Here is a 16642-nt window from a genome sequence, read left to right as displayed (position 1 = left end):
CCTAAGGCACTGGTATTGAAGGAAGGAGCCTGGGCCGGCCCACCGGGACAATTAGCAGATGTCACCAGTGAGGCTGACCCTCCTTGACCCGGTCCATTGTCTGCGATACTGAGAGAGGGGGGGTTGGTGGTCGTGCCAGCAAGGGGCAAGTGGGGCAGAGTGTGCCTGCTGCATTGCTGCCTCTTGGCCCCATCCTGGTTTACTGCTCCAGCCATGGTGAGCGTGTCATAGAGAATGGTAATTGACTGATCACAGAGCACTTACTGGAATAAGACACAGATATCTATGCACCGAAATAGACATTCAGTGCAAGATTTGCCTGTCTTGCAAGTAAAATAGATTATCAATAGCAATAATGCTGATTTACTGCACATTGTGATATTGCCTGTAATGGACAAGGACAGAGTGTGCATGTTGACAAATCATATAGGCTAATATAAAGTGTTTATGTAAGTAACATTACAGAATGGCCCACATTTCTTTGAGAGCACCTGTTGAGTTTACCATTCTTTAGAGAGGAATTGTTGCAGTCACAAAACATTTGACCAGTGTGTATCCCTTTTTTATTCCTTATTCTGTAAAGCATGTAGGGGGCGTCCCATTTTCAATGATCACCCCTGAACTCTTATACCACAAAACATGGCACAGATGGCTTCCAATTCAGGCGTGGGGAGGAGACACGAGTGTGACATGTCTTTTAACAACTCTCCTGGGCACATTTAAAATTCCACAGGAGAGGGACATCCCTCAGAGGCTCCCTTGGTGACTTTTAAGAGAACATTCAACCTAATAGTCACACTCTCTTCTGTGAGGCCTTTATTCATTGCTGCAATAGAACTGTTTAGAAGCCTGCAATAGAACTGTTTAGAAGCCTGCAATAGAACTGTTTAGAAGCTTGTTATAGAATATATAACTGTTTAGAAGAACTGTTTATCACAGCATTAGGACCTTTATGTTCAGTGCAGTCCCTCAGAAGTAATCTGTTAAGGTTAGGCAGCAGAATAGAGGTTATATCCTCTTCTGGGTCAGTGTATGCAGAATATATTTATTGGTTCATTAACCTATTTACTACATTTTCTAATATTCTCCTAATATTCAAAAATCTCCCTCACGATGAACAAAGTATCTATCTATCTATCTATCTATCTATCTATCTATCTATCTATCTATCTATCTATCTATCTATCTGTCTAAACCGCATGCATTCTTTTTTCAGTTTTTTTTTTAATTCTCACAGTAGTTCCCTGTGCTGATCTTTGTACCCAGTGCACTTGATATAATTGGATCTACATAAAATTTAATTTCAGAAAATGCACATTTATGCACATTTAGATGGAGTTGTTGTTATTATTGTTGTTATTATTGAGAATTGAGAATGAGAATTCAGATTCGGGTTTAAATATTGCAATCTGTACATAAATCTGTGGCCGGATTTTATATGGCGGCAGAGGATGAGGCACAGCCATTCTAAAAATACACTTGGCAATCATTCACTCCTCACAATCTTACAGAAGATCAGGGTGCACGAAACTTGGTGGGCATGTAGCCTGACGATGACACGAAACAATTGATTTTCATTTTGATCTGTCGACTATCTCGAGAACCGTAGGGCCTAGGATGACCCAATTTTTTTGTATATGTTGGCCTCCAGGGGCAATGTCAACCCATCCCATTACCACTCATTTGATGTATAGTGCCACCTATAGTTAGAAATGAAAAAGCAAAACGAGGCATTGTAATCGCAGGTATCTTTGGCTGACAGGTTCAAAACTGCACAGAATTTGAAGTGTACGCACATAAACGCACACACACACACACACACATACGCATAAACACACACACACACACACACACACACACACCACACATACACACATAGTAGACATGAAGGCATACACACGCACGCACACATACATAAAAACACACATATGCAGGCAAACAGGCATACACACACACACATACACACACGCACAGACACATAAAACACACACGCACATATTACCCCCACACATAAGCGAAAACACACACACAGAGAAGCACACACATACACAAAAGCAAACACATACATGCACACACTCATTTACATACACAAAAGTTGCAAGAGTAGGGGATGGAGTAGGAGGTGGAGACAAATTGAAGGGTGCGGAGAGAATGTGCAGGTCTGAGTGGCGGTCATATTTTGTACCACTTTGCAGTACATCTAGTTTCAGTTGTAACCACAAAACAGATGGATATGCACAGAGCTCTATTCACAGTTGTGTCATAATGAGACAAATTCTGCAAAAAGTGTGTAAGCAATAGGAAAAAACTGTAAACTGATGCCATATGGTCTTGAATCATCTCTTGTTTCAACCCCTGGCCGACAGATGGCAGTGGGGAGGTCTCTGAAATCAATGGAATCCCCTTTACTGAGAACGAAGAAGAAAATATCGCGAGACGTTCTCACAAAAGTGATTTGATATTTGAAACATGGCGACTGAAGGCGACGCGGGCGGTGTGTCCGTTACAGAAACAGAGACAGGGGAGGGGTATGTATCTTTCAGAGAGTTAGTTCTAAAATAATGATCCGTTTTGATGTCTATTGAGTCACTTAAACTAAAATTTTAACGCTGAAGAATCTCTTTAGATTGGTGAAATGAAATGTTCTGAAGAATGAATGCATGCCAGTGTAAACAGAAGCTAGCTAGCTAACCTTAGCTGTAACCAATGCTAAGACGTTAGGCTATTATTATGATCATACATTGTTTATGAGTATCTTTTTGTTTAGGCCTTGTTGAACAACATTGCCACATAAACATTGGTCCTTTACTGTCATATTGCACCCAGTGCCAGCCAGTGTGAATGACAGGATGGATGGACATCTCATTGTTGTTGCCTCTGCAAAGGAAAGCCGGTTGACTCCACTTCCTATGCTATCGACATACGTTGAAAGGAAACTAAAGTATTATATTTCGTCTTTTCCAGCGATGCATCCTTTGGTGATATAAGCACAAATATGGAAACCGAATCCTCAAATGGCAAGGAGGCAATGGTAACGTTGCAGTGCTGTTATAAGTTTTATTATTTATTAGCATATTTATTTAAGGATGATGGAGTTATTAAGAAGTTGTTGCATTTGTTTTTCTGTAATAGTCAATGACATCTAGCATATAGCCAAAACAAAACACCGCTATTGCGAAACAGCTTTCTGATTGCTTAAGCACATTTTTTGTAATTATTGTCTATTTTTGCAAAACTCTGCACACAAATAGGAAAACCTTTCACCAAATCAGCAAAACATTGTACTTCTCTTGCAAAAGCTAACACACCTTGCTTAACTCTTTACACCTTTGTAAAAATGGTGTTTTCGTATCAAACAGTAAACACAAGCCATTACAATAATAAGCACACAATGTGGCAACTACACACTGATGGTATGAATAAAAAACACATCTGGCTTTTGCTTTCTCTGTGCACAAGGTAGGCTATGTCAGTTTGAGGTCATACTTTTGTCATAGTTCTGTAACCATACAGGGATCCAAACTTCAAGCATTGGTGTTTATTTACACACATCAAAACAAACACAAGTGTGTTTTTCCAAGTCGAAACGCAAAATAAATAAAAAGCAATTTCACTGAGAGAAAAAAAATCAGTCTGCATCGTGATGTCTCTCAATTTCGTCCAAGGCACCGGGGGAAATATATTCTGGAATGTCGTATCCAGGCCTGACATGATGCCTGGTCAATATCCCCACACATAAGACTGATTTTTATTTGCCTGTAAAAGGGCTATTTCTTACTCCTCTTACCCTTCCTCTTCCCCCTCCTCATCCTCCTCCTTGTCCTCTTCCTCTAACTTTACCTCCTTGTCCTTGTCGTCCTCTCCCTCTCGCTTCTTCACCTCTGCGTCCTCTTCCTTCTCCTCTTCCTCCTACTTCTTCACCTCCATGTCCTCTTCCTAGGCCTCCTCTAATTCTCACTCTTCTTACTCTTCCTGCTCCCTCCATTGTACCTATTGTACATTACCTGTGGCTTATTTATAGTGCTTAGGCTGATTGCAAAGTGAACTAATTATCTACAGTTTTCACATGAGAAAGTGTGCCAGAGAGTTGGCAAAATAGTGTGAATAATAGCCATACATGTGTATATTTTGGTAGGAGTGTGTTGATCATTTTGGAAATTGAGTGTAAAGCAGTGAGTTGTGTTTACAGTTCCACAAAAAGAGTGCTGTGCAGTGGATTGTACCTACAGTTGTGCAAAGTGTGTGTTACAAAATTGCAAACTGAGTGCAAAGCAGTGTTTGTGCTTTTAGTGAGTGGTTTTGCTATACGTATTAATAGTTTTAGAAATTGTGCAAAAAGAATCACGGTTAGCGTTTAAGCATTCAGAAAAAAACTGTAATACAATTAGTGATACTTTGTTTCTTTGGGATCAGGAGGCAGCTGGAGATGGTCCAGAGGCGGCGGAGACGCAAACGGGCTCTGGGGACGAGGAGAGTGGCGGGCGTCAACTCGGAGAGGTGGAGCTTCAATGTGCTCTCTGTATGAAGTGGTTCACTGCGGACACTTTCAAAATAGACACTTCGTAAGTCTCGTGCACATGCGCTGCACATGCGCTGACAAATGTAAGTCCTGATAACATAGGTACCAGTTGAAGGATGTTTTAACAACGTGTTTTCCCTCTGTTGTGGTCTTGGCTTCACAGAACCTGTCTTCCTTTCATGACCAACTATGTGTTTCACTGTAATGTATGTCATCACAGTGGCAACACCTACTTCCTGAGGAAACAAGCCAGTGAGTGACAGCCATGAGTCAATTCAAACATTATTAATTACATGAAGAAAAAAAAAAAAAAACTTCCCACATCTTGTAGGGAAAATTGCTGTATTTTTATTATAGGCAAAGTTTCATGTTCCCATGCATCAAAGTAATCTTTGAACATTTTCAGATCTGAAGGAGATGTGCCTCACCGCCTTGGCCAACCTGACCTGGAGGTCACGTACTCAAGAGGAACACCCAAAGACTATGTTTTCAAAGGATAAGGTGCATTGCTGGCTCAGTGGCTCTTCAAACATACCTGGATATGTTCTATGCAGAATAATGTGAATATTATCCAATGTGTCCTTGCAGGATATCATCCCTTTCATTGATAAATATTGGGAGTGCATGACGACCCGCCAGAGGCCTGGGAAGCTGACGTGGCCCAATAACATTGTGAAGACAATGGTAAGAGTACGGCCCTTTTATCAGCTTCTAAACACTATGTTTTGAGCAATGTTTAATTACGACACTGGATGTGAGTGTGGAAAATATTGATAAATGTAACCATATATCTTTGATATATGTGAGTGGAAAAGACTGATAAACGTAACCATATATTTTATAGTTTTATTGTGATGTGTGCTGTGTGTTTACATAATATAGACTGTATTGCCTCCTGAGTGTACCCATACCACACATTATCATAATATAGAATGTATTGCCTCCTGAGTGTACCCATACACACTTTATCAGTCCCTGTTCCAGTTAATTGAAGTCTGCTAGACTTATAAACAACTTTAATAGTTTAGGATGTGTTTTAGGATGTGTTTTTTTAGTTTAATGTGTTTAGGATCTACTTGACATACTAGATTATGACAATGACTGTAATCCTATCTCATCTTGTTTGTTGTGTTTTCAGAGCAAAGAGCGTGATGTGTTTCTGGTCAAAGAGCATCCTGATCCAGGAAGCAAAGACCCTGAAGAGGAATATCCAAAGTTTGGACTCCAGGACCAGGTACCTGCGCAGATATGTATATCTGCATCTACTGTTGTGTTTAAGTATAAGTATATATACTTTTTTGATCCCGTGAAGGGAAATTTGGTCTCTGCATTTAACCCAATCGGTGAATTAGTGAAACACAAACAGCACACAGTGAACACACAGTGAGGTGAAGCACACACTAATCCCGGCGCAGTGAGCTGCCTGCTTCAACGGCGGCGCTCGGGAAGCAGTGAGGGGTTAGGTGCCTTGGTCAAGGCCCACTGGTCGGGGCTCGAACCGGCAACCCTCCGGTTACAAGTCCAGAGTGCTAACCAGTGGGCCACGGCTGCCTGTGTTTGCAGCAGGTCACCCGACTGAAGCCCCGGATCTGAGTCTGATGGTCCGTTTATGTTTTGGCTTTGTAGGATTTGGCAAACATTGGTCCGTCATACGATACCCAGAAACAAACAACATCCGTGGCTTCTACAGGAGGTCAGAATGGTAAGAAAAATCACAGTGATTCAGGTGATTATACAACTTTTGGTTCATCATGCCTTCTCTATCAACAAATTATTATTATATGTTGCATAACATTAATTAAATGTCACCCAGTGAAATCTGCCCATGATATGTATTGGCCCTCATATATGAATCCTTTGTAGAGTCTGGCCTTGGTGGATTCATAGTTTTTCTGATCACCACAATAACATAGATCAATCTCCCCCACTGTTTCCACTCCTCTGTAATTCCCTGCCCTGAGAGACTTGTAATGGCTTTATATTGTATTCCAGGTGGATCAGCATTCTCAGGTGAATATGTGCAACATAGGAAGTGTCAGATTGTAACTGTACCCCTCTCCCTGCCTCCCCCCTCGCTTCTAGCCTCTGGTCTCGTTCTTGCAAGCTTGGCCTCTTTGTTTTTGGTTGATTGTGATGAAGATGAGCTTAGAGCTCCTGAGCGTTGTCTGTCGGCTTGCTCCTGTCGGGCTCCTTGATCTCCTCACAGACCTTGCCTTGATCTAATCCCTTGCCTGTGTGTGACTGCCTCTCTCCTGTCTGTGCCCACAAGCTCGCAATCTAACTGCCATAGCCCATGGCCAATCAAACCTTAGGACTTCTGCAGGAGATTGGATCTGCTAGCTCCTTACCAAATATGGAAGTTGCCATGGCGGTTAGATTGAGTGTACAGACCCCTGATGATACAGCGTTCTGTGTTCCCATGTCAGAATTCCAATGTGTAGGCTTACCTTTTTATTCTTGAGTAATTCTGTGATCGCAGATGTAGTTGTATAATGACCGTATAGTCAATGCATGTGCTTATTTTGAATTATGATCAAACCGGAACAATTCAGACGTCTGCAATAACTTCTTTCTTGAGTTCTTGATCTTAATTTTGCATTGTAGTAGAAGTTGCCTTAAATTTAGGCAGAATTGTGGTTTAAAACAAACCAAATATATTTATACAGGCAATGTAATCATGTCTACTGGTATTATGAAAATCACTGAACACATTTAATATCTATGGGCTGTTAGTTGATCACTGAACACATTTAATATATACGGACTGTTAGTTGGCACATGCTTTTAGATAGTGAGCGACAAAATTAACATACATATTGCAGACCAGCATATGCTGTGTTAGAGTGATGATTGGGGTATTAGGAACATTCAATAATATACAGTACCCTCCAGAATTATTGGCACCTCTGCTAAAGTTGACTAAAAACAGGTATAAAAAATAATCCATAAATTGGTGATTTATTGTACTCTCGCAATGAAAACAATGAGGAAAAATCCACCCTTGAAGGGAAGCAAATTTATTCTGAGAAAGGAAAATCTCATGAAGAAATAAATATTTTGAACGAAAACACGTTGCTCACAAATATTGGCACCCTAGAAAAATCTTATATACAAAACCTAACAGAAGCATTTTCCTATCTAATTTCAACTTATTTAAGTTAATCAGAGTGTCTTTGAACTTTCAGAAGTAGTTCATGACTTTCTTTTTCACTAAGGTATGAAAATAAAGTGACACAGAGGCTTAATCCTCTAGTCATTTTTCAACATCGGAAAGACAAGAGAATACACTAAATCTAAATAAAAACAAAGCGTGTTGACATTTGTAAGTAAGGGGATGTCTATAAAAACTAGGTACTTTGTTGAAAATGATTAACAGGTTGTTATCAACTGCAAATGTGACAAACATGCTTGGACAAGGACCCATGGTTTTCTTGCCCCCATGCACTTTATGGAGGATGGAAAGATGGAAAATTCCATAAGAACCACTGTTTGAAAGTTACAGAAAAAGGTATCATCTTGGGGTCACCAAGTCCCCCAAAAAATCTTCAAAAGTGACCTCACTGCTAATAGATTATTTAGAGGGCATGCCAGGTAAAGGCCTGTCCAGTCATTTAATTACCAATGTAAACGGCTGAAGTTACTGAATGGTACAGTGACTTTGTCTGGAAGTGTGGTCTATTGTCAAATGAAATGAAAATTGCGCTCTTTAGCTAGAAACACTTTAGGTGTGTTTGGCGTACATAGAAGAACGACTATAGTGAAAAGAACCCCATACCTAATGAGAATTATGGTGGAGGGGCTGTGCTATTTTGGGGCTGTTTTTCTTCCCAAAGGCCTTAGCAACCTAATTACGGTGCATGGTATCATGAACACCAAGAAAAACATGAACATTTTCAAAGGAAATCTGTCAATCTTTGCCAAGACATTAAAGGAATTATCCGGAGTAAAATGCACTTTAGATCGATTTACGGATGATTGGGAGTACATACGTTGAGTTGACATCCAAATCATGTCATTCGGATGTGTTTTGAGAAAGTTAGATGTCACCGTTTTTAGTCAAAGCTCGTTAGCGTGGAAGTGAGAAGGGCATATTATTTCACCGCTACAAAACGCTATTTTTATACCTCTTCTACAGTTCCAAACAACATTGCACTTACGTGGTAGTGAGTAGAGGGTCCCTAAAGCCAAACCGAAGTATCCCGAGGTCTTTATGTGGTCGGATAGAGAGTCCAGAATGAATTTCATCAAGCCAGTACCTTTCCGGAAATGTTGCCATCTTTGCTGCCATCTTTGCTGCCATCTTTAGGGGAAAGTCCGTAGGAGTCGATTGCCAAGTGTGCTCTGGAAATTCACAATTTCGTCGCCGTTTAAAAAAAAAAAAAAAAACACAGTCCAGTATTTCTTTTGAAATTGAAATGAAGTTGTATGGACTGGACCATGTTTTTTTTTTTTTTTCCCCTAAAGATGGCAGCAAAGATTGGATCATTCATCAGGTCAATGAACCAAAGCAAACGTCCAGATCAAAACAAATATGGTTTACTGAACACAAAATCAAGCTTCGGCCATTGCCATCTCAGTCCCCTGATCTAAACTTCATAGAAAAACAGTGGGGTGAGTCAAAGAGGAAGTGTGGACCTAGGAATCTGGACGATCTGGGGAGATTTGGTTAAGACGAACGGCCTTAAATCCCTTGCTTTGTATTCTCCAACTTTATGGGGTGTCATAGGAAAATATTACAAGCTGTTTTATTGGCAAAGGGAGGCTTAAGAAGGTATTACAAAATTTTTTTATTTCTTTATGAGATTTTCCTTTTTCTCAGAATAAATTTGCTTCCCTTCAAGGTTGGATGTTTCCTATTTTTTTTCCATTGTGGAATTACAATAAATCACCAACAGATTATGTATGATACAGGTTTTTAAGTTAACTTTATCAGAGGTGCCAATAATTCTGAAGGGTACTGTAAATGTAATTATTATAGTTTATTTTGTGACTTTAATTAACTTAGCTTGACCACTTCCCTGGGTTTTTGTCTGAATTCTGGCTGGCTCTCCACTTTTTGCACAACTAATGCTGCTTTACTTACCCCAGGCCTGTGTGTGTGTGTGTGTGTGTGTGTGTGTGTGTGTGTGTGTGTGTGTGTGTGTGTGTGAGAGAGAATCATTACTAGGGTATGCTCTTGACTGAGCCATGCTGTTTTTTGTCTCAGGTGGCATAGCTCCTGGAGGAACAGGCAAAGGCAGGGGTGCCAAACGCAAACAGCAGCAGCAACAGGATGGAGCTACAGCAGGCACCACCAAGAGGACCCGCAGGTGATAAGCACACACACGCACACACACGCACACACACACACACACACACACACACACACACACACTAAAATGTATATTTTCTATAGACACAGATGCAGTGATGCCCAAGGTATTTTGAACATCCTCACTCTTTTTACAGATATCATGTATATAATGTCTATGGAAACATATTTCATGATGGATGGTTTTATGTTGAGAAATATTTTGGCGAGAATCAAATCAGGACATTTGCATCAACATCTCCACATAGAAACATGAAATGATGAAGGGAGAGGGGCCCCTTTACCCTCTGACACATTTTTTCCATATAGCAAATGAAGGGGTTACATGTAACGTGACCTACACATACAAAAAACTAGAATAGGTTTTGAAATTATTTTCTTTCCTTCCTCCAGTGACCCTCTCTTTGCCGCTCAGCGCTTGCCCCCTCACGGCTACCCGCTTGAGCACCCCTTCAACAAGGACGGCTACCGCTACATCCTGGCCGAGCCGGACCCCCATGCGCCAGACCCAGAGAAGCTGGAGCTGGACTGTTGGGCGGGGAAGCCCATCCCAGGGGATCTGTACCGGGCCTGTCTGTATGAGCGGGTCCTGTTGGCCCTGCACGACAGAGGTAGGTCACACCACAGCAAGACCCTGGCTGGCCATGCCTGGTAATGAAAGAGGGTAGAAGAGGCTGCACTTTGCATAAGTTAAAGCAACACCAAAGAACTTTCCCTCTGTCGCACACACGCTATTTGTTTGTCCAGCACCGGCTTTGCAAATAACGATGTCCACAGCCCTCCTCCTTTCCTCCTGTTCTATACAATATTTTGCATGACTTATATGTATTGCGACATCAGATGCAAGTGAAATTTGTAGTGTCTTATGTCTCATTCCATCGAACTACAGATCCGCTACCCGATCTGGCAAACTTACATAGTGCGGTTATAGCCGATAGAGGGCCGCGAAGCGAATGCAGACTTGCCGTTCACCCTGTTACGAGTTGATGAACCACTAAAACGATTTTTTGAAACATTATTTTAAGGTATAAAAAACTCTTTGGTGTTGCTTTAAAGGTTGTATCAGCGATGGTGGGGTAACGTCACTTCTGTTGATGTTCAAACAAAACAGAGAGCTAGCTCACTACTCCCTCCCCCTCCCTCCCGTGTAATTGAAACTCTCCTGAATGCGCATCTTGTCGATTATTGGAACACTTTATTTTGCCTTTGAGTGGTTGGCAACACTTGTTGTTAGCAATTGTTTTTGTGTGCAGATCTCAGAGCCTAGGCTGCCTACAGAGATGCATTTTTTTGACGGCTTGCTTATGGGACTGGTAGCTAGTGAATCGTTAGGACAGATTAGATGAAAGTGATAATTCATGTTTGGGCCTTTTTTGGGCCTGCAACCTTTAAGGCCTTTTCCTCCTGCCTTTACTTAGTTACAAATTATGTCCAGTATTCAAGACTATAGAGACTGACTGAAGCCTGCTTCTACTCCTGCATGCCTGTTAGTGGCCATTACGATGGCAGCAGACTGTGTTATAGAGCAAAACGCCATTACAAGTTCATTTTTCTGTCTTATCCTATTCTCACAGCTGACTTAAGTTCATAATTCAATGACTAGTCAGTTGCTTTGGATACATGTGTCTGCTAAATATCTGTCTAGATATTTAGACAGAAAAGCATCATTTTAAGCAAACTGCTGACTTCCACTGTGCCGTTAGCTCCCCAGTTAAAGATCTCTGATGACCGGCTGACGGTGATGGGAGAGAAGGGCTACTCCATGGTGCGGGCGTCCCACGGGGTGCGTAAGGGGTCCTGGTACTTTGAGGTGACTGTGGACGAGATGCCCCCAGACACTGCTGCCCGCCTCGGTTGGTCGCAGCCACTAGGTGAGTGTGTTTGGATAAAGGTGTTGTGATTCTGCGAAAGAGCTCTCCTGAATTTAGTCATCCTTTATCCAACTACTACTACTTCTCATCTTACAGTTATTCATTTTTGTTATTTTTTCTATGTTTACCCATAAGTTAATTGTTGACACAAGTCTCATTTATTTATTTGCTTACTTACTTACTGTATTTACTTACTTGCTTATTAAACGTATGAATTTAATTAATTTGTGTGTGTGTTCTCAGGTAATCTACAGGCCCCTCTAGGCTATGACAAGTTCAGTTACTCGTGGCGCAGTAAGAAAGGCACCCGATTCCATCAGTCCATTGGCAAGCACTATTCCGATGGCTACAGCCAGGGCGATGTCCTGGGCTTCTTCATCGAGCTGCCAGATGAGACTGAGGTGGCTAAAGCCCTACCAGACACCTATAAGGACAAGGTATGCAAACACCCAGACCACTTCCAGGACTGCCAGACGTGCACTAGAGGCCCAGCCTTACTCTGGGGTAATGGCCATACCTCGTCAAATCAGATAAGGTTGTTGCTGCACTGTCTCAGATTTTGTCCAAACCTTGTCTATATCAAGAATGGATCCCAAAACCAAGCCCTGTAAAAGACTCCTGTTCAATTTCCTCCTGTTCTATATGCCAATACACTGTGGAAGTAGCTCAGTGTATTAGCATATAGTGTACAAAATGCCAATTTTGTACCACAGACAAATAAATAGTCAAAATCATTGTTTTACCTTTGTTTCAAATCTCGGCCCTTAAATGAAAGATGAGTCATACTGAGAACATGTTTGTCTTCAATCCTCCAAAGTTTGAGCTGGCATTTCTGAGAGCATGAAAATTACACAAAATCAAGGGTGAAAACATGTATGAAAGCGTTTACAATTTTTAAAGAATTTAACAAAAATATTTTACAGGTCTGACCGTCTTACTTAGGGACCTAAATATTAGGTAGACAAACTTTGAGCAAAATTTGAGATGGAGCAGCAACCATCTTCCTGGATTCTGTCTGATTTGACACGGAATGACCCGCATCCAAACATCCAGACCACTTCCATACTTAATGGACCGCACCAATCTGTTAGATCAGACTTCCGCCAGAGGCCCCACCTTACTCTGGGGGATCCTACCCTCATGTTATCTAAATTCTTATCTAAAAAGCATTATGGGAGTAGTTCATTTTATTTTCCAAGAAAAATATAGAATGGTTTAACGAGAGAGTAGTGCGCTCAGCTGAACGTACTATAAGAATACTCCTAAGAGCCCAAAAGATTCTGAAGGACTCTTCTCATCCTAACAATGGATTATTCCTACCGCTGAAATCAAGAAGACGCCTATGTAGTCACAAAGCCAGAACTGAGAGACTCAGGAGAAGTTTTTATCCTCAGGCCATCCGAACTCTTAACTATACTGACTTTGCACACATTCACTCCGCAGCACTCTCAAACATTTCCAAACTTTGAACTCACACTATACTGACTTTGCACTCATTCACTCCTCAGCACTCATGACCCCACCCCCCACCCACAACCCCCCACCCACACACACATACCTACATGACTTTTAGCACTTTTACATCCCTCTCCCTATGCTACAGACATTTTATTTATTTTCTTATTTCATCACACATCAAAATACACACACACACACACACACACACACAGACATATCTGACTTTCTCCAACTTTTGCACATCTCCATATAACTTTTTATTTATTATTTTTGATTTCTCCTCCATCTACCCATGTCCTTGATTGCCTAGCCTTTCTGCCCCCCCCCCCCACCCCACCCCCATCCCCAACACACACACAAAAAACACACACACTTACATCATCACTGTCATCACCTCACATACATACATACAATACACTGCTTGCTACAGTAAGCCTCCTCTACATACCCCCCCCCCCCCCCATGAGGAAGCTTTTCATTTGGGTTAGCCCCTTGAGCCGTGGATCTGCCCAAGGTTGTCTGTAGAGCATCACAGTGTTATTGTAGCTGTGATGTACTTGTTATCTTTTTGTCAGATTTGAAGTCACAGTTTGCTCAGCTCAGTTTGATCGCTCAGTTTGTTGTTGTTAAATACACAAAGACACATAACTGTTGAGATTCCTTTACTAATCAGGAAGTGTAAGTTAAATGTTGTGTTGAAATGTCTTACAGGCCTTGATCAAGTTCAAAAGCTACCTGTACTTTGAGGAGAAGGATTATGTGGACAAGGCAGAGAAGAGCCTGAAGCCGGTGAACAGCAGCAAAGTAAGTGTTCTGTATAGGGCTTATTCTGGCCAATTTGCCCTTTCACCTCTTCATTAGCCAATCATATTGACCGTTTCAAGAGAGTTCCATTGTCAGCATCATAGGTGTTCCCACAAGACTTTTAATATTACATATGTTATCTTAATGAAGCGGAAGTAGATTGGGAACAAAATATAACATTCAAGCATTGTTTTTGTTTTTCTTGTTGAAATAAAAGGGTCTATAAAGCATTTAAGTTTTGGGGGGCGCTGTGGCGCAACTGGCTACAGCGCCCATACCACATATGGGTCCGTGTGCCCACGGGGACCCGGGATCGAGTCGGACCCGGGTCATTTCCCGATCCCAGCCCATCTCTCTTCCCCACTCACTTCCTGTCAGTCTTCATTGTCCTATCGGATTAAAGGCATAAAAAGCCCCCCAAAAAATATTTGGAAAAAAAAAAAAACATACACAAAGTTTGGAATTGGTTTGCTTTTCTCGACAGGTCCTGAATTTCTTGTCCTCTTGAGTGTCATTTGACAGACATTCTGATAGTTTGATGAAAAGCAGAAATGATAAGGATCTTCGTTGTCTCACCCTTTTTTTTTTTTTTGCCTTTACAGATGGTGTTCTACAAGAATGGCGTGAGTCAGGGTGTGGCATTTGAGAACCTGTTTGAAGGTCTCTACTTCCCTGCCATATCACTGTACAAAAGCTGCACGGTATGCAACAAGACAGTTTCAGATTACATAAGAAATCAGGGCTTTGCATAGGGGAGATTGATACAGTTTGGGAGGCAGGGGGCATACATTTTACAAACTGAATTAGCATTATCCTTACAGGCGAGGTGTCAATGAAAGACATAACATAGTCTTTACTTAAGTTGATTTTTACATTTTCGAGAGAGAGGTCCTAATGGCATATTTTTTAAACGACTGTGGTATTCTTGCAGTAGTGAGTGAGTGAGTGATTGCTCCCCCATCATGCTGTATGCCTTTTTATGTACTTCAGGTGTCTGTGAATTTTGGACCACACTTCAAACACCCTCCAAAGGACATCAAATACCAGCCTGTGAGTACAGCAAAACCACAATGCGTTATTGCATTCCTTGTGATATGAGTGATTTGTACCTAGGGCAGTAAGAAGCCATTATGCCTTTGAGCAAGGCACTTAACTCTAACTGTAATGCTGTATTAATACCTAATGGTAATTAGATTTCCATGCAACGTCACAGAAAAATGTGTGCGCAATTTGCGCATCTTAGGGGCAGACAGCAGCAGGAAGCAGCATAGAACATCATACAGAAGCACTCTCCACGAAAAGATAACAAGGAGTTTCTGTGTTGTAGACCACACAGAATGTTCAATATTCCTAAAGGAATGCATGCCTTTGCCAAAAAACGGTGGAGGTTATTTTATCTTAATAATGTAAATGAAAGACACACTCTGAAATGAAATGTTGTTGTTATTATTGAGACCACAAGAGTATACAAACCATGCCAAATCTAGGTTACAGTAGCCGACTATTAGGTTAAGTTTCTAACGTTGTGGCCGGGCACTGAGTGTCCCTTGCCCTGTGGCTGCGTGGGCATCTAGTAATGTTGGTAAACAGGAAACCCGTCTATTGATATCTGTTAAGGCCCAAGTGTACTTCTACGCATCCGGTGTACGCACTGAACAAATTACGCAAAAATCGCCATAAGTCTGGCCTTTGCATGCTGCAGCACGATTTTAATGTCTGTACGGATCTTGCGTATTGCCTGTGCGAAACTGGATGTTTAGTACAACACTGATCCAGTAGATGGGAGATGTGCACATAGATAAGCACCACTGTATGACGTACAGCATAACCCTATGCGCAGGAGTATAGACCCTTTCAACAATAAAAACAAAAACAATGCTTGAACATTCTATTTGGTTCCCAATCTACTTCCTCTGCATTAAGATAACATATGGAATGTTAAAACGGAAGCCTTGTGGGGCCAACTATGATGCTGATAATGGAACTCTTGTTGCTTTGGTCACTTTGGATATTGCTTGGACATTAAATACATGTGTCCTGTTTGCAGATGAGTGACATGGGCTGGGGTGCTGTGATCGAGCACACGCTGGCGGACATTCTGTACCATGTGGAGACAGACGTGGACGGCCGCAGCCCGCACTGGGAAGGCTAACCGCTAACAGCATCTGCACCTTCCCTCTTTTCTCTCTCTCTCTCTTTCTCTCTCTCCTGTCTGTCCCTCTCTCTCTCACCCTCACTCAGTCACTCACAGAAACATGGTCTGGATCCTGATACTTAAATCAAGAGAGTTAAAGGGTCCAGGGCAGTATCAGTTTACTTTTGGACACCTTCAGAGGTAAACAGACTGCCGTAGAACGCTGTAGATGACACTTCAGCTGAAACCAATATGTTTGGCCTTTCCTTTCTGCAATGTATGTGACAGAGATTTCATAAAGAGGAAAAAAACAGTCGTCAGTAGAGTTACCCCCAGTGGTGATTGGTGATTGGGTGTAGCGATTAAAGGTATGTACAAAATAGTAATATTGTATATGGTGCCATTTATGGGTTATTGCAGATCTCCCAGTGTTGGTCTTTATTGTCGTCAGTGCCGTAGTCTGTTGAATGATTGAAAGCATCCACCTCAGAATGTAATCTGTGGTGGCTGAAGACAGGTCAGTCAGTGATGTGTATGTCTGTAAT

General features: G+C 41.6%; 1 protein-coding gene across 3 annotated transcripts; it reads left to right on the top strand.

The window, feature by feature from the left end:
* Positions 1-2433: 2433 nt before the first annotated feature.
* ash2l (ash2 like, histone lysine methyltransferase complex subunit) lies at positions 2434-16479 on the top strand. Of its 3 annotated transcripts, none has more exons than XM_042080949.1 (17): positions 2434-2528; positions 2965-3031; positions 4414-4562; positions 4683-4771; positions 4926-5020; positions 5108-5203; positions 5658-5753; positions 6146-6221; positions 6512-6529; positions 9726-9828; positions 10224-10441; positions 11534-11701; positions 11945-12138; positions 13871-13963; positions 14566-14664; positions 14954-15013; positions 16011-16479. In XM_042080949.1, exons 1-17 carry the CDS (start codon positions 2470-2472, stop codon positions 16113-16115), a joined length of 1785 nt encoding a protein of 594 aa, XP_041936883.1. In that variant the 5' UTR covers positions 2434-2469; the 3' UTR covers positions 16116-16479. The 3 variants fall into 3 exon arrangements, with proteins under 3 accessions (XP_041936883.1, XP_041936882.1, XP_041936884.1); XM_042080948.1 differs by having other exon boundaries at positions 6146-6245; XM_042080950.1 differs by lacking the exon at positions 6512-6529.
* Positions 16480-16642: the final 163 nt, after the last annotated feature.

The sequence above is a fragment of the Alosa sapidissima genome, chromosome 23 (assembly GCF_018492685.1).
Source record: "Alosa sapidissima isolate fAloSap1 chromosome 23, fAloSap1.pri, whole genome shotgun sequence".
Taxonomy (NCBI): Eukaryota; Metazoa; Chordata; class Actinopteri; order Clupeiformes; family Clupeidae; genus Alosa; species Alosa sapidissima.
The sequence above is the reverse complement of the archived record's forward strand: the minus strand, read 5'-3'. Positions and strand labels throughout refer to the sequence as shown.

What these genes read in the sequence shown, in the direction of transcription:
- ash2l (XM_042080948.1), top strand. Translation starts at nt 2,470, where the DNA reads ATGGCGACTGAAGGCGACGCGGGCGGTGTGTCCGTTACAGAAACAGAG. An exon ending in CAAATGGCAAGGAGGCAATG is followed by an intron (nt 3,032 to 4,413) that starts GTAACGTTGCAG and finishes CTTTGGGATCAG; the next exon opens with GAGGCAGCTGGAGATGGTCC. An exon ending in CTATGTTTTCAAAGGATAAG is followed by an intron (nt 5,021 to 5,107) that starts GTGCATTGCTGG and finishes GTGTCCTTGCAG; the next exon opens with GATATCATCCCTTTCATTGA.